The 27,512-nt window shown below is 40.2% G+C and overlaps 1 protein-coding gene across 16 annotated transcripts in view; it reads left to right on the forward strand.

The window, feature by feature from the left end:
* The window catches only part of ITSN1 (intersectin 1), a 136,325-nt gene extending 110,185 nt beyond the window's left edge, over positions 1–26,140 (forward strand). For 10 of the 16 annotated variants that reach the window (XM_065066825.1, XM_065066884.1, XM_065066815.1 and 7 more), the window contains 12 exons: positions 3,045–3,236; positions 13,215–13,336; positions 14,232–14,338; positions 15,705–15,888; positions 16,364–16,462; positions 17,309–17,476; positions 19,072–19,344; positions 19,856–19,977; positions 22,064–22,146; positions 22,246–22,329; positions 22,757–22,930; positions 23,883–26,005. In XM_065066825.1, the coding sequence (XP_064922897.1) occupies positions 3,045–3,236; positions 13,215–13,336; positions 14,232–14,338; positions 15,705–15,888; positions 16,364–16,462; positions 17,309–17,476; positions 19,072–19,344; positions 19,856–19,977; positions 22,064–22,146; positions 22,246–22,329; positions 22,757–22,930; positions 23,883–24,031 (1,757 nt within the window). In that variant the 3' untranslated portion in view covers positions 24,032–26,005. Of the gene's footprint in view, positions 1–3,044; positions 3,237–3,555; positions 5,921–13,214; positions 13,337–14,231; positions 14,339–15,704; positions 15,889–16,363; positions 16,463–17,308; positions 17,477–19,071; positions 19,345–19,855; positions 19,978–22,063; positions 22,147–22,245; positions 22,330–22,756; positions 22,931–23,882 lie in introns of those variants that run through there. The other 6 variants (XM_065066842.1, XM_065066848.1, XM_065066904.1 and 3 more) reach the window with 4 other exon arrangements.
* Positions 26,141–27,512: the final 1,372 nt, after the last annotated feature.

Raw genomic sequence — 27,512 nt, forward strand, 5'->3', positions numbered from 1 at the left:
AAACTTGATGCTTTCCTCGACCATTTTTTTGACTATCTATCATGAAAATGAAATAAATGTTTCGAAATGAAAACTGTCAATGAGCATAGTTTCTCCTTTAAATATGTATGAAGCATTATCATGCAGTTTATGGAACTAGAATAAAATATTGAGGTATTAGTTTCATGTGTCATAAATATAATAAAAGTACCGAATCAGAGAACACAAATGTTAAAAAATCGTGCTAATTGGCTCCTTTGGTAGTCATAAAGATGCAGAAAATCAGACTTCTATAAAGACTCATGAGTTTGGGTCCTGCAGTTAAAACGGTATCTCAGCATTGAGACACACTTTTAAAAGGTGATATGATGGGATTTTTTTTTAATTATTTCAGGTTTGACAGTCTGAGACTTTTTGCACATGCTAATAAACTTTTGAGCACTTTTTTCATTGTCTAGAGAACATAAAAATCTTAACAGCATTAGTTTTTATCAAATTCGACTTTGTTGTAGACCTTTCATTTTGGAGGGTGAGAAGAAGAGTCTTGTCTTTCCATTATGACAGATGGCCTCACTAACCACATGTTTAACCTAAGAGGTTAAGAGATTAATGCTTGAGAAGCCTCCTCGTGGCAGAAGTATGTTAGTGGGGGGCTTACTATATCAAAAAACATGGAAAGCCTGAAGAAAACCATCTACAAGAGTTGAGTAATGCCCAGGGTGGTACATTAAAAAGGTTCTGAGAATGAGCCATTACTGTTTGGGTTTTGAAGGTAGGGGATCCATCAGAAACCGAGATCGTCAGCACCTCTGTTTCTTTTGTCATTTTGTTTTGATGCTCTCATATGCTCTCCATCTGCTATACTGTAATGCAAACTGCATGACTTCAACAACTTTTAAGTTCTGTTGCATGGACACTTTTGCTTTATAATTTGAGGTTTTCTTAATTTCTGACTGCTTTGTGTGTATTCCCTTCAAAACTTGTGTCACGAATGTGTCCTTACTGGTGTTGAGAAATGAAAAGAACTATTGCTGCTACTTGGAGCTAGTCAGGCATAAGGAACTTCGCAATACAGGAATAATGGGAAACATGTTTCAACCGTTCCGCTTGTTTAAAGAAAGGTGACGTTATAGATTGTACTGATCATGGGTGTTGCATGAGACTCTATTCCCTCTGCTGTTGCAGTAAGACCAGTATATATCGATAGACAATCTTTCTAAAAGGAAACAAATAGCTGAAAAGCACTGGAGCTCAGGGAAGGTAGGATATAGCTTGCTATTGTAGTTAACAATGGCTTTTGGAAATTAAAATAAGTTAATGACTTTCTTGCTGGGACTATTTTATAAGAGCTGCTTATATAGGACTAAGATGTATTCTAAGCTTTGTGGCCAACTGTAAATAAGATAAAGATGAGGTCATTGGTTTGGATTCAGTTGAAGAGTCCTGTTTCTTCCAGAAATCTTTTAAATAACCTCCCCAAGTTTAAGATGATTCTTGAGATCCAATAGGACTATTTAGATATTCTGATGATACTACTGGACAGCACCAAATTCCATAAAAGTCTTTGAAGTAGAAGAGAAAGATCCAAATGAAAAATTCTTGAAAGAAATGAGAATGGGTTACAAATGTGTTAATGTACCTATTCAGGTATGGTCTAGTTTCCACTTTTTATCATTCTTAATGTTAGTAATAATCTGTAAAAAGAATGCTGCAAAACAGATTCACAGGTCTTTAAAGTGAAATGTGAAGCATCAGTGGTGTTCACACATTTAAACTTCTGTTTTAGGTAGTTTTGTGCTAACATGAATACACCATAATACACATCCCTTTAGAAATACTGGTTTATCTCCGGTATGCCAAGGAAAAATACTCTTTGGTTAGATAATGGATTCAGTGTTAGGTGTGACAAATGACAGCGAATGCCCCTTTTTAGAATTCCTTTTCTGTTTGGTTTTTGTTTTTTACCCTTTTTCAAGTAACAAAGCTAAATATTGAGATGTATGCAGAGTGCTGTTAATTGTGGAGTTTGATTATGATCTTTATGAACAGGCACAATGTATTAACTAAAAGGAGTTGAATAATTTCTGAAATACAAAACACAAAATAGGAGCTATTTGACAAATTTAAATAAGTTGCTGGCTGAGTACAAGCATGAAAATAAATTTTACAATTAATATAATGGAAAGAACCTGACAGCAAGGCTAATTAGGTAGAAGTCTTGGGTCTAAAGGCATAATACCAAATGGCTGTATACTGAGAACCAGTCAGATTTGATGAGTTTCACATTAAGAAAATAGAAAATAGGCTGCTGGAAGCAGTCCTGTGGTGCAAGAAGGGCAGCCTAAGTGGCCTAGGATGCTTTTTGTTTTTTCTCATTCTTTCCAAGATCTTTGTGTTCTTACTGTCTCAGTGGCAGCACAAGGATATCACCGTTGCCTTTCTCTTGAATTATAAAGGTGTGTTGGGCCTGTCTGATGCTGAAAGTGCCTTTTTCAAGCTTCAGGTAGTGGAACTTAAAGTTTCCCAGACTTTTCTGTCCATTGCCCGTTTCTGTTGGAAAGGATACTAAATCCTATTTTTATAAATATACAACAAATTTGGTGTTTTCTGGGAAAAAAAGTGAAAGAGAAGCATCACTAGAAAGCTAACATCCTTGAAGTGTTTGACTTTCTGCTAGAATTTCAAAGTTTTCCAGTGTGCTCCTACTCTTGAGCACTTCCAAACAAAAATACTTTGAGTACAATTCCAGGCAGATTACACCGTTCAGTTCACACCACTGTGCTCTGTCCTCCCGAGGGTGCTTTTGACCCCTCGCTAAGCTGACAGAGAGAGCACTGCTGCTAGGAAAACTTTGTTTTGTTTTGTTTTTAATTGTGGGGTTTTTTTTAAATCACCTTGAGCCAATTTGTTGAGGGCTGAGCTAAGTACCAGCAAGGGACACCAGAGGAAGGGGCAGTGTCTCGGAACTATGCTGTGCCATCTGTAGGGTTCATAGTTGGTTTATGCGCAGCTTCTGTTTTGCTGAAACATGCCCAGCGCGACAGACCTCTCCCTTTATCTTACAGTGTGCCAGGTCATTGGCATGTATGACTACACTGCACAGAATGACGATGAGCTGGCCTTCAATAAGGGCCAGATTATAAACGTCCTTAACAAGGAAGACCCAGACTGGTGGAAAGGGGAGGTGAATGGACAAGTGGGTCTCTTTCCGTCCAACTATGTGAAGCTGACAACAGACATGGACCCAAGCCAGCAATGTAAGTGACCCTCTCTGCTGCTGTGCTGTGACTCTGTGTGTAGTACTTTAAGATGCAACATGCAGCATTGCTGTGATTCTGCTGCGGTTTGCAGAACTCAAAGCCTTGCCACTGCTGCACTTGTCGAAGTCTCTTTGAAGACCTTCTGTAATGCAAACCTGATTTTATGTTTGTTTTATTTTTAGTTCCCATCCCCTTCGTAGCATGTTACCCTCTTATCATTTTTGCACCATGCTGTTTACATGCCTGACTCATTTTCCTAGCTTGAATTTGCTCATTGTTTTGTTTTGCTTATGTGTTGTTTTCCTCCTTTTTCTAGGAATCATATGTTGTCCATCCCCCACTCAGGCTTGAAAGTCCTCAAAGAGACCCACTATCCCATATCACTGCCCAGAGGGATGATGGGAGATGCAGCCTTGATCATGTGGCTTCCAGCATGATCATCTACTGCCTTCTGAGTAGAAGAACACACTGCAGAGCAGTTTACCTCATTTTACATTAGTTGCATGTAATCGCAATGTTTGAGTTAATTACCTACAGATATAGACGCAAAATTAAAATGAAACAAACAAAAAAACCACAAAAAAATCAGAGGATAGTGGGTCCTTTTGTGGCTTTCATAGTTACCAAACTAATTTTTTCACCTTTGCACAGGTGCTTTCAGTACTTTAAAAATTATTTTTAAATATGTATTTTAGCCTTTTAAAGGAAAAGTATAAGTTAAATTTCTTCATTGCAATTTTGTTTGTGCAAAAAGACCCACTATCAAGGAATGCTGCATGTGCTATTAAAATTGTTCCAAATGTCCATAAATTTGAGACTTTATGTATCTTTCTTTTTTATTGTTCACTTGTCCAGTGTTGTCAATATGTCTTCTTTTTTTATTTTATTTTTTTTTTTTAATTACAAAAGAACAGAAGGAGTTAAATCAGTGTAAGGAATTTTAAATGTGCCCAGTTACAGATAAGGTATTTTGTTGTAGTTATTGTACTGTATGTATCAGGTGTTCCTCATTGAGTGTGTAACACATTGTGGAGAGAAGAAATTAACTTCTTTCCAATGCAAGAGATATTAACCTTGCATAATGTTGTCCCAGTTATGTTCATTTTATTTTGCACATTTCTTGTAGCTGCATACAGTTAGAAAACACTCTGGTTTGTATTTGCCTCGGATGTTTCCTTTTTTGCATTTTCGTATCAGAAATCAATAGAATGCTACATTCATGTGGGATTTGAGCATTAACTTCTTTATTTTCATCTTGGTTACATGAAGTTTGATTTCTCATTTTTACTTTCTTATGACTATGGAACAACACATTTTGAACAAGTAATTCTCCTGACAAGAAAGAATGTATAGAAATATCTCCCTGCAATTAATTTCCAATGTTTACATTTTTTAAACTAGACTGTGGAATTTATACAAATTAATATTAAATGGAGCTTACAGTCAAGTTTATGCAGTAGGTGTGCTGTAGCTAAGCCATGTTTGTCTTTCCAGCATTAGTTACAAGCTCTTGATGAAATGCCTGGTGCTGTCAGTGCAGAAACCCTCCCTTCCCAATGCCTCAAGCACAATGTAGCCGTTCTACTAATTACTTTACATTTAGTTATGTTCTGGTTTATGTATTTCATATATTTCTAAATTTCATGCTGGCAGTGTTGTAGTGTTTCTAATCCTACCCCATCTCCCTCCTTCTGACCCGTCATGCGGTGCAAAGAACAAGTGAAGCTCCTTATTCAATTGCACTTCAGTATTTCATCAATATGAATGTAAATTATATAAATATATAAAAACCTGCAGCTTTAACAACTGTAATACAGCCTTTAAAATTAGTTACATGTATAGATAATTAAATTCTTCATATAAAAGATAGACTAAAATGTGTGTGTTTGTCTTGTTGCTGTGTACACACAGAATTCACCAAGTGGCATTAGTGCATGTAATGAATTTGCCACTAGAACAGCCTGACGCCACCTGTTTTATTTCAGAATGACACTTGTCTTGTTTCTTTGGATATTATTTCAATATCATTACTCAGCTTGATCGTGATTGTCTGCAACCTTTTGCACCTTTCTTTATTCAGTGCTTGCTACATGTTAGAAATCAGTTGATATTTTTTGACACTGTACTGGTACATGAATTAAGAATTTACTATGGGTTTACCTTGACTTAGGCTCTGTGTTTTAGGCCAGAAGCTCTAGTCTTAAAATGTGCACAGCTGCACAGATTTTCTTTCTTTTTAGTACAGTATTTAACACACAAAAATTTTTGATTTACCTCTGTGCCATTAAAAAAAAACCAAACTTCTCCACCATAGCCAGCTGCTGAAAAAAAAGCATGGTATGATAGAAATTGAACAGAACGTAGTACTTGTAATTTTCAGTGCCCATTGTTTTGCTTACTGAGAATGATGTAGCTAGATTTTTCTCCACTGTTTCATGCATCAAAATGTCATTTTAATGAAAGGGTATTTCTAATTTCCCATAATGAACTGTCGTGTTGGAAGATTTTTAACTTAACTAGAAGTGTTTGTCCTAAGGGACATTTTGTTTTTTATGACTTCAGGCCAGAAACATACTTTCTCTACGTATTGAAATACTGGCAATACTTTGGATATAGGAGATTCAGATGCTGCTTTTTTTTCATTACTTCAAACGAGAAGAAAAATAAAGCTATTATTATAATCTGCAGGCTACATGTTTCCTAATATGCTTTTAAAAAATGCTGGGAGTGGTGTCTCACAAAGGTTTTCAAAGTCACAGTGTTCTAAAAGTTCTTGGGGTGTTTTCCGCTGAAAGGAAAAGAACAGCCTGAAGTTGTCCCTCTATAGATACACATGTACAGACAGACACACATGCACATTGGTGTCTGTTGTGCCAGGGCTCCTCAGACAGATGAGTACTGTGTGTTACTCAACAGAGCAACAGCTTTATCTCTCAGTCTATTGTTGAGAAGAGTTAACTCACAAAATCCTCAAAACATGTTTAAAATGTCCTAGGCAGAGATACTCAAAGCATTTGGGCTTATATAGACTTGCATTGTTGAAATACCTATAATGTTTATTTACTCAATAATTAAGTCCTTAAGTGTATTACTATAGCTTGGCATGGTAGCGTTTAATTTTCCTCATAATCAGTTATTTCCCTTGAGTAGCAGGGAACAAGATACTGCACTTATTCTTTCTTACCTGTCTGGATTTTTGTTTATATATACATACATATATATATACATACATATATATATGAGAGAAAGAGGAGTATGAAAGTGATTCTTTAATAAAGAAAATGGATTATTTTCATCAAAACAGTAGTTTTTCAAGGTTGTGTCTCAATCCAGTTTTGACCCTCTCTACTCCTTCCTCGTTCATCTGAAAAGATGTTTAACCTCCTAAGGCACATGATCCCCTCTCAAAGCTGCAGATCTGGACTGGAACAGGCGAACCTATTTAAAAAAATAATGCACCTTGTGATGGAAACTTGCCCACACTCTTGCTCCTTCAGTCCTTGTATTTGTGGCTGCAAAGCCAGCAAGCACTAGCCACAGTCAAGGCTGAAACAAGATTTTCACAGACAAAACTGAGAAGCTGTTCAGATGGTTTTCAATTTTGTCTTCTAAGTCAACACTAAGAAAAAGAGCAGTCTGACTGCTGCCTAGTCAATCAAATGCATTCTTAATTTTCATTTGTGAGGTACCTTTTCCCTTTGCACAGGAGCTCAGGAAAAGGAGCTGTCACTTGAGGGATATAGAAGAGACTGGATTTAAAGACCACTCCAGGTGGTGATGGGTTTTTTTCTTCCCAGTTTTTCTGTTTACCTTGAGAGGAATTTCCTCTGTATTCAGCTGCTGAGGAAGAATTCCCATGGGTGTTCTTTCCAGGAATTTGTTAATATCAATTCCAATACCTTAACTGTGTCCAGGACAACTTGGAGTCTGAAATGCAGGTTTATAAAAAACACTTGGCTTTTTATTCAGAATCAGTTTTATTTAAATCTCAATTCTTCTGGAGCTTTGGTAGCATCTCTTTCAGTCTCTGTGGGCTCACTGAACACACTTTAAAATGACCTATTACCATAACCTTCCCGCATGGCAACAGAACTGCATGTTCTGGTTTTGTTCTCTGTTTTTAAAGCAGTTCTTTGTGATTATTGATTCCAGCTATTTATCTTCTTGTTAAATAGCTCCTTATATGGGATCCTCTTCTGTTTACAATAAATGGCTTATTTTAACTCTTTTTTTTTTAGGCAACTTCAATAAGTCCAGGAACAACCAATCTCAAATATTATTTGATCAGTTGAATTGTAAGCTAAGTGCATGCACACAGACAACTGAATAACAAGCTGGTAGTTACCTAAACCAGAGGGCTAAGGTGACCTTTTGATTCCAAACCCTGAGAGAATGTTTACAGAAGATTGCCCTGGATACAGTTAAAAATGTAAATTATTTTCACAAAGACTTAATTTCCTGCATGTAGACCTTATGGGCTTTTGTATTTGTTGTTTGATAGCTTGCAAGGGAGTACTTTGCCATCAATAAGGATTAATTTTGAATTATTGTCCATGTGGGTAGAAATTGTGAGAGTTAGCTTAACTATCTGGTGTAACCTAGTAAAATTAATAGCATCCATAAACATAATTCTGATACGTAAAACAGATTTCTATAGCTTCTTACAGCAAGTTTTGTAGCTGTTTCATTTCCCTCCCCTTTCCACACATCTTACTTTGGAAACTTCTTTTAAAAAAACTGAAGCCCAAGAAGTAACCCTGTAGCCCTGCAGTGCTCCTCCTCAGCAAAAAAAGTCAGAGTGCAGTGTCTGTGTAGAGCCAGAAACTAATTTAGATCAAACCTATAACTCTTCTTCTGTAACTTTTTATTAATGCTGTGGAGCAACACAGAGTAAGGAGTCAGATTTTAGAACAAGTTTAATCCTGTAGAATACTTATAATTAAGCATTTAATGGAAACGGTAGCTGTTAGTGCCTATAGGTGGAAATATGTTTATACTCAAGGTAGCTGTCCTACAGCAAGTGAGCGTTGAGCTTTTAGAAGGTGTCGGATTCCTTGCAGCCTTATGGTGCTCCTTGATCACAGGATCTGGCTGCACTTTCTAACATGAGCTCCTCATTTGTTTCTTCATGCCTTACCTACTTTTTTGAGGCTGACCCCTCAGCTGCAGCTGGCCCTGGCCACAGGAGGGCAGCTCCAGGCCTGTGTGTGCCTTTCAGTTTCTCACTTGTGTGCTTGGTCTGTCATGGTATGGGCTTGTACCAACAGAGTGATGACCTGGTGCTGCCAGCCCAGCTGGCACTCACCAGAGCTGGAAGGTGGTTCCAGTGCCAGCAAAGTGCCAGGCTGAACCTGACTCGGATCAGGGCCACAGATGATCGGAGGGCTGAAGCACCACTCCTGTGAGGACAGGCTGAGAGAGTTGGGTTTGCTCAGCCTGGAGAAGAGAAGGCTCTAGATGCAGCCTAGAAAGCCACTTAACCCTAGAAGGCTTTAGATGCGGCTATGCCCTCACATGTAGAATTTTACTCTCCCCAAGCAGATTCTGGAAAGTGAGTCATAAACATGTTCTGTTTTTTTCCTGAAAGGATTTATCAGGTTTCCTTCTCAGCTGTCTCACCTGTTGTCTTCCCCTTCTTCCCTTAGTTGAATACTAAAATATTTTCATAGAAAATAAGGTATTAACCTAAAACATTGAAGAAATACTTTGCTAGTGCAAAATGAAGATGCAGGTAGTGTATCACAAGTGTATGTTGTTGAGGACTGCAAAGCTTGCCTTTAACAATCAGGCATATTCTAGAATTAAAAAGAAAAAATGGAAAATTAAAGTTGTTACCCAAGGTCCTTAGGTCTCTTGCTTGTCCTGTGTGGACGGGCAATGGCAATTCCTCCATCTGATGATAGCTGACTGGTGTGAACAGGGGAAGGAGGCACATATATTGGTGGCGACTGGTCTTGGCAAAAACAAAATAATGCTTAATATTTTACAAGTGGGACTTTCCAGACTTGTTTCTAGATCCTACTTCCATCTGTCCCAGAGGGAAACACTCTGCTCTAACAAAAAAAAAAAGGACATACCGGTCCAGCTGAGAAATTCTAAACATGCTGAAATCGTTGAAAATGGCTGTGAGATGGAATTTTGCATTGCAGGAGCTTGAGATGGAGCGATGTGTTTGATCAGACTCTATGCTGTCCTCAGCAAAAGCCTGAAATAGTCTCTCAGTGGAGGGTCTGGCCCACAAGATATTTATGGGAATTTGGTGGTCGCATTTGAAGCTCGTTGATAAGGAGACTGAATGGTGAAATGCTATAATTTGAGTGAAGGAATGCTATCATAGTGCCAGGAGTGCTATTTCTTCCCCCATAAGGTTTGGGAATAAAAGTTGACATAAATTTTTACTGTTTCTGGTTCTGTATTAAAGAATGGACTTCTGTCTACTCTGATCATGTCATTATGGACTAGGCCAGCAAAAGGTTTACAGTGAAATCTGACAGTCACATTGGTAAGAAAATCTCCCAGAATTAGAAGAAATCAGAAGTTGCACCCGTGTACATAGAACAATGAGATCCACAGCAAAACCTTCTTTCTGAAAAAGCAGCATTTCTTGCACGTTGCTTTCAAGCTTAGAGGTTAGCTTGTAAGACCCATGTTTTAAGGGCTGACTTTGGAAGGAAAAGGAACACCAAGTTTTCCCCTTGGAATGATATTTGTTTTGTTTTGTTTTTTGCATTTCTACAATCCCTTAGCACTACAGGTCCTGTGGTGACAGGAGGTCAAAGCACGGATTTCTAATTATAGCTTGGGTATGTTGGTTCTGTAAGTCCAGACAGAGTAAACAGTCTGGTGAGCGTGTGCAAATGCTGCTGCTCGGGGTCATACTGGTTATTCAATTAAAGGGCAGAAATTAGCATATTCACAGTAATATAAACATATATGCATACTATATATACATATGCAACATATAAAGTTATGTACAGTAATATAACATATAAAGTTTGCTGTTGCAATTTCCCCATTCTTTTCTGAGTTTACTGGGTTGTTCGTAGCTTGGGATTCAAATGTGGCACCTTCCAGATGGAATCCAACACTCTAATTTCTCAGAGCAGGAGAGAAAACACGAAAGGATGGGGCACTCAGTAACTGAAAAGACCAGCGCCAGTGCTTTATTTTTAAATGCCCAGATCCCTGTATGCACAAGGGACTATCCGTGTGCTTTAAGTTAGAACCATTAACCAATTCTACACTGAGGTAAGGTCCCGTGCTTTACCCACAGCAGAGCTTTTCCATCTGTTGGTGGAAATGTCTGATATCAAAGGCAGTTTCTAGCCCCTAGCAGGAGTCCCTTAGTGAAATGAATTAATGAATGATGTTATTACAGCTGCGAGTGGAATTTAGGTGTTCATAAAAGTACTTTGCACAGTACTTTGACGTCCATGAAAAACTAGCTAGAGCCCCATGGCCTGACATTTCCACTTGGAAAGGAACCCAGTTCTTTTTTGGTGTTTTTAATACAAAGACAAGAAACATCTTTGTACTTGTGCTCCTCATGAAGAAAATCCTTTATCAGAAAAGTGCCCCATGCGTGTTCTGCTCAGATTGAAGCAGGCTGTTTTCCCAAATATTGAGCATTCAAAAGTAGACCATTTGTTGAAGTTCAGAGTAGCCCATTTACATCCAAGCTGGCTGGCTGGCAAGCTGGCCACTAAAATACATTGATTCGAAATGTTAAATGCTTCCTCTAAAAGGCTGGTGGTTGGAAACCGCACTTCAAACCAAGGTCATCTGCATCTTTGAAAAGTAAACTTCCCCCAGTCCTTGGAGAAAAATAATTAAACACTTTTTTCGCTTTTAATGAAGCTGACAGTGCGTGGGGAGAACTAGTTCTGCTTATTAGACCTCTGATTTACATGGCAACTAAGAAAAAGCCCTGAAAGCAGCCCTTTATTAAAGAGAAGTTAAACTTCTGGCTTTTGAAATATGCCTAGTGCTTTGATTATTTTGGCATAACATTGACAATTCTCAAATCCTATTTATTATTTCAAGCAAAGTTTCAACTACATCTTCTAAAGGATTCCAATGTAGTGTTTCAAAGGAGTGTTATCAATACGTTTATGCTTCCAATCTGATCTGTTCTTAGCTTCTTAATTGTAGAGAAAACTACCTTGACTGTCTGTACCTTCCTTCCCTCCCTCCCTCCTTCCCTCCCTCCTTCCCTCCCTCCTTCCCTCCCTCCTTCCCTCCCTCCTTCCCTCCCTCCTTCCCTCCCTCCTTCCTCCCTCCCTTCCTTCCTTTCCACCTCCTTCCCTCCCTCCCTTCCTTCCCTCCCTCCCTTCCCTCCCTCCCTCCCTTCCTTCCCTCCCTCCCTTCCTCACTCCTCCCCTCCCCTCCCCTCCCCTCCCCTCCCCTCCCCTCCCCTCCCCTCCCCTCCCTTTTGCTCTCTCTCTCTTCTTCTCTCTAATTACCTTTTCAGGGGCACAGATTAGTTGAAGCAGCAGTTGAAGGCAGTAAATGCAGTAAATACTAAGTATTAACTTGTTATGCAAAGAGCTGAAAGAGTTATCCGGGCTATGCTGTGATTAGGAGCAGCAGCGGTTCCCTTTGTGAAAGCGTATGCGAACATCTGATCTAAAAACATTCCTCTCAGATCTCAGTAGGTTGGTGTTATTGTTGATGCTGGCGAACAACATAAAACAAAGCCTTGACCATTTTAAACACCATAAAGTGAAGGTCCCCTCGAATATTTTTCAGGCAGAACTTTTTCCATAAGGAAAGTTTGTTTCAGTGGGCAATATACTGAATTTGTCCATACTTCACTAAAGGGTGAGGGAAAGAATTAAACTGAAGAATTTTGATTGTTTAGAAATAGTTGTAAATAGTACATTTTTAAAGCAAAATGTTTTCAACCTGTTTGAAATCACCTTGGCTTTTTGAAATGCATTTTATTTTATGCAGAAAAGTAAAAAACTAATTTTAAAAGTGAAACTGGAAGAAGACATTCTGCTTGACAGTCTCAGAAGAATTTACTTAAGCTAAACTCAAAAATACTGGCTTACAGAAAAAATTGTAATTAAGTGTTCAGTTCTGATTCAGAATAGAAAATAAAATTTGAGATTCTAGAATTTATACAAAATTTCTTGCATCTATACAGGATAAACACAAGGGAGGTGGGTTGCAAAAATTCAAGAACAAAACTGATGAAAGATGAGTTCTTAGTTACAAACTTTCCCTATGCTTTTAAAATAAAGGAGAACAATAATCAACTGCTTTGGCTTTGAATATAAGTTAGTGAAATCTGCAGAGTAATCTCCACTGAGCTTCATGTGTTCTGGCTCAAGCCCTTCGATATTTAGAAGCGCTTTTTAATTGAAGTGTGAAGAAGTAATTAGGCTCTGCAGTACCTTATTGATTAGGATGTCTACTTTGACTAGAAGGATAAAGGCCAACCTTGAATTTAGAGTATCAATAAGCTGGGGGCTTATATAGAATTCCTAACTGCCCATCAGAGGATTAAGGTCACTATAGCACTCTTTCCTAATTCTGTTCCCTTTTAGGATATCTCTAAATTTTCTTCTGCAGTAATACCAGATGAAGTCTTATCCCCGTTTTTTATTGATAGTGATCCATCTAGGGATTTGGTTTTCTGTGTGGCTGCAGTTGAATGACACAACTAAAGGTGACAGTGAACTTCATGGTGAGGTTGGAAATGGGCAGGTGGTGATGAGGAGGACTTTTAAGCTTTGCCACCAGAGAAGAGTTAGCACTTAGAAATGGCCTTGAGTTTTTAAAAAATCAAAGGCATTAAATACAATGTTTTGAGTCACTTAGAGATTAGGCATTGTCGGTGTGTGCCATGGCATGAATAATGATTAAGTGAACTGAACAGGCAGTAGTTACTGTTCAGTTACCTGAACTACAGATCTGAATCAATTTGCAAATGACTGTAAGTAAAATCTAGGATCCTTTTGTGTTTTCCAGGGTGTGCAGACTTGCATCTTCTGGATATGCTGACACCTACTGAAAGAAAAAGGCAGGGATACATCCATGAGCTCATTGTCACAGAAGAGAACTATGTCAATGACCTGCAGTTGGTCACAGAGGTAAGACAACACAGCAGTTTTAGGGGCAGGTTTTAGTCACTCATCTTTTCAAAGTGAATCATTAATTTCACTGTGCAAACTAGTTTTTTGTCACTGCCATGTTTGCCTTCCTAGGAATAATCTGTATTAAATTTTCATATCTATATAGGCATATAGATATATATGCATGTTTACATGGGTGTGGGTGCAACTAACGTTAAACCCTTGTGTTACTATCCCCAAAACATTGATGTTTAAACTTTCATTCTACTAAACCGTTTTTGCTCCTGATTTTGAATGTTATTTCTCATGTACAAGTTCTTAAAACTTGAAGCACATTTTCCACATTCACACAGTGGCATTCAGTTATCACTTACTTTGATTTTCTTTATATGTTACAAGGTAAATGTATTATGTGGAAAAAAAAAAGGGAATGAGTACAGGCAACTGACTTTGGCAATTCTTTTGACAGAGAGGGAAAGCTCTCTTTTGGAAAAGAGGTCAGGATATGCAAACCCGAGACACTATGAGACAAATCAGAACTTCCATAATTGAATCCAAAGTAAAATATATTTTCAGCTGTATTATCGAAGTAAATCCTGGGATATTTTGCAGGAGACCTCTGGCCAGAATTCCCAAGTTTCAAACAGATTATCCAGATGGTAGTTAACACCACCAACACAAATTGAGAGTATTCTCTTTTAAAACCATTTGCTGCTTACAAACATATTATTAGAGAACCCTGTGGATCTCTAGAGCACAGCACATGTTTGAAGGCTGTTCCGCTGAGTGTCAAGTGCTACTCTGGTGTGTGGTTTTCTCACCTTCAGACTAAAGAAGTGAGCATCATCACTCTTAGTCACTTCAGTTATATTTACATATACTTTCTGTATTGCTTAATTTTCTGAATCCATAGATCTTCCAGAAACCACTAATGGAATCTGAGCTGCTAACAGAAAAAGAAGTTGGTATGATTTTTGTTAATTGGAAGGAGCTGATTATGTGCAATATAAAACTACTGAAGTAAGTTTTTTTTCCCTGTACTTGGCAATAACAAAATCATGGGCCTCTCCCCCACCTCTCCTTTTAGCTGCATGAAAATATTTGCCACTTACGCAAGTAGTAACCAAAAGGGCCATGTGTTTTTCCTTGTTGGAAAAAGCAAAATATTAACAACGTTTGCTGTGACTTGTTGTTGTTGTTGAGAAAAATCCAGCAGTTCTTTGCTGAGTAAGTATTTGCACTTGCTTTGCTCTTGCTGCGCACGCACTCCAGAAGGCAAGATCAACCTCTCCTGGAGAGCAGTGCCCGCCAGGGCTGCCCAGGGTCCTTTTGCAGACTAACTTCCTTGGTCACAGTGCATACCCAGTTCCAGTCTTATTGTCCATGAATGCAAAACAAGGCACAGCAGACTCTGCTTCCCTCACGCTGAATTAGGTGCCGTATTCTTGTAGTTATTGTTGGCTTATAGCGCCTGAATGAGCTGTTCTGTGAGAAGCGGCCCTGACAAAGCTTGGTTTCCTATGGATTTGTGTCCTGTGTACCTTGCACCCTTCCTTCCAAAGTCTCCAACTACTGCAAGCCCAACTCTCTACCATGAAACTCCAGACAGTGCAAATATCCATATTTATCTCTTCGTTCTCTGTAGCCTCTGATGGATCCAATCTTTCCTACTTGTATCCTTCTCAGCCACCCCTGCTGCTTCAACAAGGCACAATAAATGCTGCGGCTGGTTTGGAAGCAAATTGCTCATCTGGCCATTGCCAGAGGAAAAGAGCAAGGATTGAATTAAACCTGTATCATCATCAGCAAGAAGATTAATAAATAAAACTAGAAAGTTATTTTTCTCCTTACTGAGCTGCTAATTTTCGTTGAACTTACAGGGATTTTATATCTCCTCTTTCGTGAAATGTGTTTGAAAGCGGCCCCCAAGTTGATAACTTATGACAGTGATAGGACAAAGGCAGACAGCTCGATGCTGATAAGCCTCTTTTCCTTAGGAAACCAGGCTAAAAACTAGAAGTAGCTCTAGGCTTCAAGTAGTGGTAAGGGTTTTATCCCTCATTCAAAAGCATATATGTTACTCTCTTTCTAAACTAATAAAAAAGGAAATAACATTCCTTTTTATGTTGTGTCTAATCTGGGATTGCATTAAGTTAAAGCCTAATAACAATTTGATGGCTACAACAGGGAAAAGTGTTGTTGGCTGAGGGCGCAATCTTGGTTATTGTATTCTTACAATACGCAATAAATCTTAAGGCTGACCTTTTTATTATTCAGGGGTCCCTTTGTGTCAATAATGGATAAGAATCAAACCATTTATTTCATGAATGAGGAATCATTCCTTAGTGGTCTGCTTATAAAACACACGTGACCTTTTCATGTTTAGGGCTTTGCGTGTGCGTAAGAAGATGTCTGGAGAGAAGATGCCGGTGAAAATGATTGGTGACATACTGACAGCTCAGCTGCCACACATGCAGCCTTACATTCGGTTCTGTAGCTGCCAGCTCAACGGGGCAGCACTCATCCAGCAGAAGACAGATGAAGTCCCTGAGTTCAAGGAGTTTGTTAAAGTAAGGAAACACACAATCACCATAAACTTTGTACACAGTAAATTTAGCACATCGTTTTGCTGCTTTGCGAAACAGTCTCAAATAGTGCTCTGTGTTGGGCTAGAATGAAGAATCTTCAGAGTCAAGCATTCATTGAAGGACTATAAGTTTTCACTGAAGAAACACATTTTTTCAAGCTATTATAGAGACATTAAATACTTTGTTTAATGATGGTTTTGCTGTAAAATGCTGGGACAGTACAAACAATGAGTACTGGATAAGTAAGAGGCCCTTCTCTTGTACAGGCAAGTCAGGTAAAAACATGTTGTAAAAAGACAAGAAATTCTACTGCACTGGCATTGTTTGTGATCCAAGAACAGATTTAGTTGAGGTATGGTGTTGATATGTTACCTTACCTCTTCCTTTCTTGGAGGAGCTCATTTTGCAGGGTATTAAACAAACTGACTAACACCGTTTTACCTCTCTAATGTTTCAGAGGTTAGCAATGGATCCTCGCTGTAAAGGAATGCCACTATCAAGTTTTCTACTAAAGCCTATGCAACGGGTAACAAGATACCCACTAATAATTAAAAATGTACGTTCTTTTGCAAAGGTGTTGTTTTTGATGCTGCTTTGCTTATAGCTTAATTACAGGGTAATTTTCCTATTTGGTCAAGCCCGGTCACTGTTAGATATCTCATGTACTAGGGAATGTGGGGTATCCTTTTATATTTGATCACACTAGAGCAAATGCGGTAACTCATTTGGCTTCAGCAGAATGGCTTGATATTTCCATGAGAAACAGAGGTGAAACTTGCACACAAAGAACCAGAAGGCAGCAAATGCTGAATGAAGACTTTAAAATTCAGATGACAGGAGTAACAGGTCAATTTATGCTCGTCTTTGCCTTTTTCCACAACATCATTCCCTCCCCATAGTCTTGTAAATGACATTCTGTGTGCAAGCCTGAGTGCCAAATTTTTGCAAGTTACCTTCCTGCGCAGCTTATGATGCTGGATGATTTACAACCCCTTCCTAACTTTCATTTGTTGCCTAATGCTTACCATCCTGAATAATGCTATTGAACTTGGCTCAAGGCTTTCACCCGAAAAAATGATAAATCGGATGTTGGCGTTTAAGAGATTGCTTAAACAGTCATGGTTATATTTCTTTATGTGGCTGGAATTTGCATACTTATGTCAGAAGAGTGAGCAGTGTACCGATGTAAAGGCTCTCCAGGCAAGCATTCGTTTCAGGTGTTCACAAGCAGACTGTGAGTTTGTCTCCTATTTTTCATGTTTGTCAAGGAGGAAAAAAATTTGAAACCTACTGTCCAGCTCTGATGAAAATAAAGAAATAAAACAGAAGTGTAGGGCTGATAATATAAATACATTTTAACTGCAGATAACAGAAAAGGCTAATGTATGTTATTTATCTGTAGATAATAGAAAACACTCCTGAAAACCACCCAGACCACAGTCACTTGAAGCACGCTCTTGAGAAAGCAGAAGAATTATGTTCTCAAGTAAATGAAGGAGTGCGGGAGAAGGAAAATTCAGATAGGCTGGAGTGGATCCAGGCTCATGTTCAGTGTGAAGGCCTGTCGGAGGTAAAAGAAATGTCCTATCTAGAGTAATGCAAATGTGGGTGCACTTCTTCACCGGTCGGGAAGAAACCATGGCTCACTTACGGCACTGCATCAGGGGACGAACGGTGTAATTAATCAAACCATATAATCTTCAATCCTTTGTTTTCATCTTTCTTTGGCTCCCTTTCACCCCTGCACGTAATCTTTTTTGCTGCTTGTGTTATCACCTTCTTTATGATAAATGCTGCGTTTGTTGCCTGCCTCTGGGCTAGTGCCAGGTTCAGTGCTGCATTTTGCAACCGCAGCTTTCCGGTTTCATAGCTCTTTATAATACAGTGGTTATTGTACTGCTGTATCTCATCCTGAAGCTATGTCTGACCATCCTGGAGTCCTTTATCACAGAAAATATTTTTTGAGATAAAACCTTGTATGCATTTGGGAAATTCAAGAGTATTGATCAAGTCTCTGTCAAGACTTTCCAGAAAGAATCACTGCCTATCATTGCATATTACTTTTTAAGGTAACAAGCTACACTTCTCTACTGAAACTGTAAAGAAAATACTGTGTTGGTATGTCCTACAAAAGGATGGAGGATGTTTTGGTAGCTTCCCTGTTACTGGTGAAGATACTAGGGGCAGACAGATCACAACTTGATTTTCAAAGTGTGCGTTGAGGTTCAGTTCTAGATTTAGGAAAATAAATAAAATAAAATAAGATAAAATAAAATAAAATAGCACTGGTTGGTTTATAAACCGGAAACTATTGCATTTCATCTTATGAAATGTGTTTCAGAAAGACAGGTATGACAGTTTTAGAAAAGTGAAAGCCATGTTCAGCTGCCTGAAGGAAGATGGCTGCTTTTATCTTCTGTACATGATGTCTAGAACACAAAAAATATTACCTGAAAGACCAGCTGGATACTTGCAGACACAGTCGTGCCAGGAGCAGCCTTGAATCTGTGGCACAGAGGGGTCTGGCCTTCCCCCAGTTTTCTGGCTGAGATGTTTCTAATCTGTAAAAGGAGCCACTCCAGATCTAGCTGCCTGGGCAGCTAGGATGGCAAGAACCATATCATCACCTAGTGAAAATAAACCAGAAAACTCTAAGAGAGGCGAATCCTCTGCTCCTCTGGTAACAACCTCCGAACGAGTCTTAAATTCTGCCAGTTCCAGCAGCTGTCCTCTTACTCCAGGAATCGTGGGTGCACGAAGTCAGGCTGTCTGGAGTTCTTTTGATATGTTTCAATGGGTGAAATTCAAACACAGTTCAGAAACCCAGGCCTTGTTTAGAAAGCTCAGCGTTTGGAGAGGCCATTTGCGTAGTTACTGCTGATCCAGGACAAGTCATCATCAGCTCAGTTCCGCTCCCAGAGATGCATGTGCGTGGCCGAGCAACTCCAAAGGAGGCACAAATGCTTTTGGCTTTTCTCTGACTGTCCAAGGCTGTGCCCTGTGCAACTGAGGGGCCGATGGGCTGCCTTAAAGTTAATTTTCGTGTAGCCCCTGTATGACTTGCACTGCTTTTCATCATGCGCAAGGCAGAGGCATTGCTCTTCATCCCCGTGACACAAATTAAAAGCAATGTCAGGACTCAAAACTATATTTGATCTCTTTCAGGGGAACCTCGATTGTTTTACTTTATACAGTGCGTTGTTGTTCTTCTTCTACTTTTCGCAGCAACTCGTATTTAATTCTGTTACAAACTGCTTGGGACCACGCAAGTTTCTGCACAGTGGGAAACTCTATAAAGCCAAGAGTAACAAGGAACTGTACGGCTTTCTGTTCAACGATTTCCTCCTCCTGACTCAGATCATAAAACCTCTTGGCTCTTCTGGCACAGACAAGGTCTTCAGCCCCAAGTCTAATCTGCAATACAAAATGTACAAAACTGTAAGTACCACTCTTAAATAGCAACTAAGATGGCTATATGCTAGCAGGCAGGAGCTCCCGTACTGGATGTGCAAGCAATATGCTTTATATAGAACAGGTTTGAAAGCTTTGGCCTATGCTGGGGATTCCAGGGACTGGTGGTGAGAAAGCTGGTTGTTTGCTTTAGCGAGATAAGAAAAGATGCTTTTGGAGTTTTGCCAAAACACAACAAAAGTCACGTTTATCAGAGTGATGGAGAGAGTAGTGTTTGCTACTCTTTGTGGGAAAGGAGGGGTTGCTATGCTTCATGAGGCTGCTTTCTTACTTCAGACATGTTCCCAGACTCTGGAGACACCTATATCTTTGATAATAAGAAAATACCAAAAATGACATATCTGAAGGAAGATGGGAGGCAGGCAGAAGGGGAAAGATACTGCAGGCACAAGATAAACCTGTTATAAATTGCTCTGTGTTTAATGCATCTGTTCAGATATTGTACAGTAGAACTCTAGCTTTGCCTCATGTTTTACAGCCAATTTTTCTAAATGAAGTACTAGTAAAATTACCCACAGACCCTTCTGGAGACGAGCCCATCTTCCATATCTCCCACATTGACAGAGTCTATACACTCCGGGCTGAAAGCATTAATGAAAGGTAAGTACCTGCACAGGCCATGTTCATACTGAATTTGAAAAGTCTAGTGCGGATGTATATGATGTACACACCCATAGCAGTCTCCAAGCAGCTTTTGTTACAAGACTGGAGAATTCTCTCTGCTTGAGAATATGGTGTTACTCAATATGTGAAAAGGAGGGAGAAATAATGTTTCCTGAATTCCAGTAAGACCAACAGTGAAATGCAAGAAGGGCTGATATACGGGCCGTATTTCACAGCATGTCATGTTAGCAGAAGGAAGCCAAAAGATGCAATCCTGGCTTCTTCTATTAACATCCATTTGTTTGTGCCAGTGCAAACATTTGTATGGCTGTATGTTGAATGAAGTTCAGGAAGAGGTCAGAACTTGAAGCAAAAACCTACCAAACAAAACCCAGTTAGTTATAACCTAGTTCAGTTCAGACTGAAGCAGTGAAAAGAATGGCAACCTCAAAAATCTCAGCTAGTGATTTTCATCTCTGGCAAGCTTAACTTTTGTCAAAAAGAGAAAGCTGAAAGTCTAACAAAAAAGCCCCCATAGTATAGACATGGCATTATGCCCACTTGCAAATGTATGGCCCCTAAACATTCTGATGCATAAAAATGTATAAAACATCTTTGCTCCTTGGCTGCCTGACAGTGTTATTAATCATTATTTATACACATAGTTTTTCTTGTAGAAGATCATACTTTTACAGGTCACACTTGTCCTGTGGGTTGCTGTCTGTACCTGTATGCCACAGAAGGAACGAGCATCGTGGTTAGACCCTTGGTGATGAAAACTGGCACAGCCTTTTCAACTTAGGATCTGTTGCATAAATCAGAGTGCAGCAATAATCATCTGTTCTGCATCAGAGCACTCACCATGTTGGTCAGAACCATCTATAAACTCTGCACCACATTCATCCTACCTAGGTCGAGAAACTTCAGTGAGATGGTTAGGCACGCTCTGCTGAACCATCAGGGGAAGGAACCAGATCTTCACATGCTGGACGCCTTTTCTCCGTTCACTGCAGAGAAAACCCACAGGAGCTGCAACCCAAATTTGGGTGCTGTAGTCAACTGCCTTTACTTACATGGGATAAAGGCATTGACTTTCTTTTATGCCAGAACCGCTTACTAAATAAATGCAGCATTTTAGGTGATGTACCTTCTGGTTTTCATCATTCACTTGCTTTTAATTAAGAGCAACAGAAATAAAACATTAGTATTGATGAGTGATTAATTTACCCATTCAGTCCTAAAAGACCTTTATGATCAAAGGCTTGCTATACTTCTGAAGCTGCCATTTACCACTTAGGGCTGAGCTGGAAGACAGAATTGTTCTTAAGTGTTTTATTTTCCTGAACAGCTCTCTGTGCAGAATACAGGCGAGTGTTTAGACCCAAATCCAGGCCAGTGTAAGCAGCTGCAGTGCCCTCTAGAGCAGCAGCTCTTCAGAAGTGGATCCACAACTTTTAGATTCTCTCATTTTGCCTTGAATCAGGTCTCAGGCTCCCTCATATGTCACAACAATTCTTCTAACACTTTGAGGTCCCTTGGTGCCCCTTCTTTCATGCTTTTTTCCTGTCGATCTTTCCACTCAGTCTCTTAATATGACATGAATTCCCAGAAGAACCCATGGGGAACCACAGTCATTCATCACCTGTGTACCCCCTGAGTACTCTGTGTGTCCCGAGGCTCAGAAGGATTTTGGTATGCAACTTCAGGGATTAAGAAAAGTGGCCACCTCTGCAGCATGGTTGTATCTACTAGCTACGAGAAGTTAGTTTATTACAATAAAGTGACAGGCCATTATCTACACCTTTTGGTTTCTCACCAGGTCCCTCCCGCTCATGATTCTTTCGAACTTTCCTTGTCTGGTGGGATCTGCTAGCCTGGGACACCTAAATTATTCTGCAGGTGCTGTGATTTCCAGTAAAGTCTCTTCCAGGCAGACAGCTTCAGTGTAGCAGAGCCTGTGATGGGCCCGAGCCCTAGACTGCAAGTGATTGGGAAGGAGAGACAGCTTTACTTTTGTCTGCTGTGCTCCAGGGAGGAAAAATGGAAATGGTATTTTGCAACTTTTTTTCCTTTCCTTCTGAAGGACTGCCTGGGTTCAGAAGATCAAAGCTGCTTCGGAACTTTACATAGAGACCGAAAAGAAGAAGAGGGAAAAAGCCTACTTAGGTACAGCATGGGATGTGGGGGTCTCATCTTTTGTGTTAAAGTCCATGGGCAAGAAAAGACATTAATGGCTTTTCTCTCTCCTCTTTGGTTTCACCACAGTTCGCTCACAAAGGGCAACAGGCATTGGGAGGTTGATGGTGAATATTGTTGAAGGCATTGAACTAAAACCTTGCAGGTCCCATGGTAAGTGCCTTGGGTTTGTCATAATATGCTCTGTGACGAAGACATTCCTATTTGTCAGACTAACTTTAGAGGAAATTCTGTCCAAAACCTGGTTTTGTTTAACGAGGACATTTTAATGGACTTCAAATATATGAAAGTGATTTTGTGCAGTTCAGTAGCACTCATGCAGTTATCCTGCATGTAAGCATTTGTTTCAGACCAGCTTAGTTTCCACCACTTAAGCCATATCATTAAGCCATGAAGTCCTGAAATAAAGAGTGGAAGGTGCACCCTGCCTTGCAGAATTGTGTCCCTGTTCATTATAATGGCAGTGAGGCCACAGTCTTTCCCCAGTCCATTGGCTTTAGGAGTTAAAAGGACATTTAGGAGGAAGGTCACATACCTAAAAATGCAATTTACTCCTTTCTGTTTGTTTCCATTTTCCCAGGAAAGAGTAACCCATACTGTGAGGTGACGATGGGCTCCCAGTGCCACATTACCAAGACGATACAGGACACCCTCAACCCGAAGTGGAACTCCAACTGCCAGTTCTTCATCAAAGACCTCGAGCAGGACGTGCTCTGCATCACGGTGTTCGAGAGGGACCAGTTCTCCCCAGATGGTATGTAGGGGGCTGCTGCCCTTCCAAGGGTATTTTCAAATCTCCTGTTTTGAAGAGGCGCATGCCTGCCAAGGTAAATCATAGAATCAGGGAATGACTGGAGTTGGAAGGGGCCTTTAAAGATCATCCAGTTCCAACCCCAATATTGAACCCCTTTGCATACTGAGAACCTACTCTCCCTTGCTCCGCAGTGGAGTCGTGCTAGTATCAGTGCAAAAAAATAAATATATCAAGCTGTCTCTGGGGTGTTTTGGGGTTTCCTTTCTTGTGCAACTTGACAACGACTGAGGTGTGGTTTGCAATTCTTGGAAGTCTTTAAAAAAACTCTGGATGCTGTTCGCATATGGACAGATTAATCCAGGAGGAAATGTCTTCATGTTACTGTGATATGTGACAACAGTGGCAAAAACGAACCCAAGATTCATAGCCCATTCTTATTTAAGAACATGGGATAGACATATGGAGCATTGAAGAGTATATTTTGGAGTCATAATCTCTCAGGAAGTATTTGAATAGGACTGTCGTTCATCTGGCCAGCACCAGTTGGCCCATTGACCTTGTCACTAGTGTGTTGCACTTCTTAACTCTATCATCTCCAGAGAGCTTCACGCTCAGCTTGGACTGTGCAGCAGCCTTTGGCCTTTTTTCTAACATCTCATAAAATAAATAAGCTACTTAAGCAAGGCAGCTGTAAATTACATTGTAGATTTTTCTGCTTATGGGACCATTTGTTGTTAATGTCTCTGCTGACTAATACAGTCCAGCTAAAATCCTATTCTGTGCAGACTGGCAGACTTTGGCCTTCTCTGACTGCAAAAATATAGTTGGCTTGAAGACTTGTTTTCGCCTTTTGTTGTGTGTAGATGGAAGCTTAGTTCCTTCTGCAAATTAACATTTTATTGCAACATAAAACAGTTCTGTCATTTCTGAGTGTGCTGTCTTTTCATTTCAGACTTTTTGGGCAGAACAGAGATCCGTGTGGCAGACATTAAGAAGGATCAGGGTTCAAAGGGACCAGTTACAAAGTGTCTCCTTCTGCATGAAGTCCCAACAGGAGAGATAGTCGTCCGACTAGACCTGCAATTGTTCGATGAGCCTTAGAAGGAAAGGGACCAATGTTTTATTTGTCTGAGTTCCCTGCAATAGGTGTCTGCAGAAGCTGTCACAAAACCCTTATTGGTGTGGTATGAAACTACTGCTTGCCCTTCACACGTAAGAGGGTTATCAAAGCAAACAGGAGCATCTTTGTGCCTTGATAATTCTCACTGAAAAATTAATCCCAGTTTAGTGAGGAGATGTCCCTCAATTTCTCTATGTGGAACTTGACGTTAGTTTCCTGGGTTTATAAAATAACCTGGTTGTTCGTTGTGCTCCAGTCTGAAAGGCTGGCAAACCACATAGGTTGCTGTACTTGCTCCAGTTACCCTACTCTTTAATTTACATGAAGAAGGCAATGTTGGTATGTTTTTGAGGCTTTCTGCAGGGTTTTCCCCCTTAAGGAATTCTGTGCCTATTGCTCAGCAAAGTGGTGTCTAAATGTAATGTGAATGGAAGGAGCAGTTACACGGTAAGAAGATCTTTGAAGATCTTCATGGTGGTACTGAAAAGACTTAGAAAATAAATAGTCTATATCTATAAACAGAGAAGATTCTATTAACATACCACTTCATGACTCATGTTGCCCCTGAAAATGAAAAATGTACAAGCCTTCTGCACAGAGACGAATTGCACTCCAGAAGAGTTCACCCATTCGGTACCTTTGGAAGCTGCTGTTTTCTGTAGGACTGTAAATGCTCGGACAGTAAGTGAAGGATTAAACATAGAGCCCTGCTGAATGTTGTGCTAATACCACATCAATACTACTTTACTACTGCTGCCTGATTGCGTGACCACAGATGGGTGATTTGTCGCTTGCAGCGGGGAAGAAAAAAAATCACAGCTCTAGCTCAGGAAGCTCATTTCCGCCCTGCAGAGTCCAGTTTGCAAAGCAATCAGTGGTGATCGGTTATTAAATTGCACCATGCCTGCATTTGCCATCGTGTTGCTGAATTCAGGGCAGCAGCGCAGTGCAGCTCACGAAGGTGTTGGTGGCTCAGCCGGGGTGGTGGCAGGTTTGGTGGCAGCGATACCGCGTGTGACCAGAAACAGAGCGCTCGTGATGGTGCAGAGTGGGTAACCCCAAAGGAAAAGCCTTGTCATCTGGGGGAATGCCAGGGCTTGTGTATCCACTTAACTCTACGAACACACACGTACAGGCCCACAGCCAGCAAACTTTCCCCGTTTGGCAAAGCGCCCAGCTGTAAGCGCGCACTTATGTCTTGTCTCCCCTAAGCACAATGCGTAAGTGCTTTGCTGAGTCTGGACTCGAGCAAGAACAGACCCCTAAGAGTAAAATTCCTCTTTGTTCTGCTTGGATTCGTTTTGTTCATGACCTGTCATGCATACACTGGTATTTTTGTAAGGACTTTATTTCTGGATGGAAGGTGTCAGCCTGTTTCATTAGCATGTGAACGTTCTTGTGGAGCCTGTTGTTAGGTTTTGGTGTTCCTTGCATGTCCATTCAGTACTGGTTTCCACCTTTCCTGTATAGGCGGTGTTCTCTAGCACTACAAGTCTTATTGATTTCCATTAGGAAATTAGGATATATTCATAACGGATAGGTAGATACAGTATGGTAATAAGTGTAAACTGTGCTGGGAAGTGTCTGTGTATTATAATTTCCTATGAGACCACTGTAATGTTTCAAGCAATGGGGAAAAAAAAATGTATGTTGGAGGGACAACAAAGTTTACATTTCATACTTTTCAGAATCGCTTTATTATTTATTTATTGAAGATAGTGTAGAATTTTGTATCAGAAATGACAGACATACTTATGTATTTTTTGAAACAAAACAGAGATACACACTTTAGTTAGAAACTTTCAACTGACCACATTTTAGAGGGAGTGTAACTTCCTAGGCATGCGTTTGTTTACCACTAACTGGCTGAAAACACAATTAAGAGAACTTTAAGTTTCTATTTTTCAATGTTGTTAAGAAAATGGTTTCAATTAAAATATGTAAATAGTACTAAACCCATGCTTTCCTAATTCCATATCAATACATTTTATTAAATATAACGTATATGAAAATACACATTGTTGTGGTAGGATAAAAAAAGTGCTAAAATCTATTAATGGAGTAACATTAAATGTCATTGTCTAACCTTTTACCGCTGTCCTAATTTTACTCGGTAGCTGTAACTACGATGAACGTTCATTTCAGCATTTAAAAAGTAGCATCACTTTTTTAACGGTATCATTTCACCAGCATGAATTACAATAATGACTGAATAGACAAGCGGGACCAAAAAGACGGTGGGTGCAATGCAGAAGTCCTGGCCGGGTTTTTGAAGGGAGCCTCAAGGAGCTGCACGTTCCTCTGAGGCTCAGCGGGTGTTGGAAGCAGAGGACCCGTAGCCGCACGGGCTCCTCTCAGACTGCGGTGTCACCAAGGGCATGTTCGACTGCACCGTTTGGGGAACTGTAGCAGAACTGAGCATCTTCTCAACAACCGTCACCTGTGGTTCCCCACTTACCCTCCGCGCACAGCAAGGTTTAACTCCCCTTAACGTCAATAGGAGTTACGCAAACATGACGATGATGAAAGGCTGGGGTTTGGCTCATTAACAGCTAATGCATCTCTCATAATTAGTCTAATCCTAAAAGGGAAGCTTTTCCTAATCCCTGTGCATCGAGGACAGAATGTCTATATACCCTTAGAGCTACCTGACTGGGCATTGGGATGTCACTGTTGTCTCACTTGCTCGCCCTCAGTGCTCTGTAGTAGATTGGCACCGTTGGCTTCCCAGATGGAACTGCTTGTCACCAGGGTCAGGCAAAGCTGCTTAGAAACCCACTGCCTCCTGCCTGGGTTTCTGTCTTCAGGAAGGCTGCAGTTTTGCACAATGCTTTGCTTTAACTCTGTCGTTGTGCAGGCTGCGTGTTTCTGCTTCTTTACCCAGCACAGCTGCATACACCTCCCACTCATGCAGGACTTTGTACTGTACAAGTTCAGGCCTTTTACTGAAAAAAAGAAACTAATCAGCTGCATTCCTACCAGTACTTTCATAGAGAAAACTGCAAGCTCTCACAGACTTGTTTAAATGCCACCTGTGTTTTGAAGAGTTTGGGGATGGGAGAGGCACGCAGCAACACCTAGGAAGTCAGGGATCTCTTCGTGTATTTAGAAAGTCAGCTGGCATTACCACGGCATGTGAAGGTTGAGCCGTCCTCTTACAAGGGCCACGTGCTGGCTGCCAGTCCAAACTCTGCTAGTCTGTGCTACTGGTGTCGAATACCTATATTTATGTAGACCCTAGTTTTCAGACACTGCTTATTGATCTCACTGCTTATTGAGCACACCTTAGCTCACAGGTTCCTTTCCAGCCCCATCAAGATGTGTGTAATTTTTTTTTCCTATTGTTACGCAAAACAACCACAAGAACAAAATTGAAGCCCAGGTGATAACACTTGGTCACATTTTGGACTGAGAGAGCAGATTCATGCGGATAAGCATCCTCGCTAAAATGCAGAGGTTGTA

This window comes from Columba livia, chromosome 1 (assembly GCF_036013475.1).
Source record: "Columba livia isolate bColLiv1 breed racing homer chromosome 1, bColLiv1.pat.W.v2, whole genome shotgun sequence".
In the NCBI taxonomy this organism is placed as follows: Eukaryota; Metazoa; Chordata; class Aves; order Columbiformes; family Columbidae; genus Columba; species Columba livia.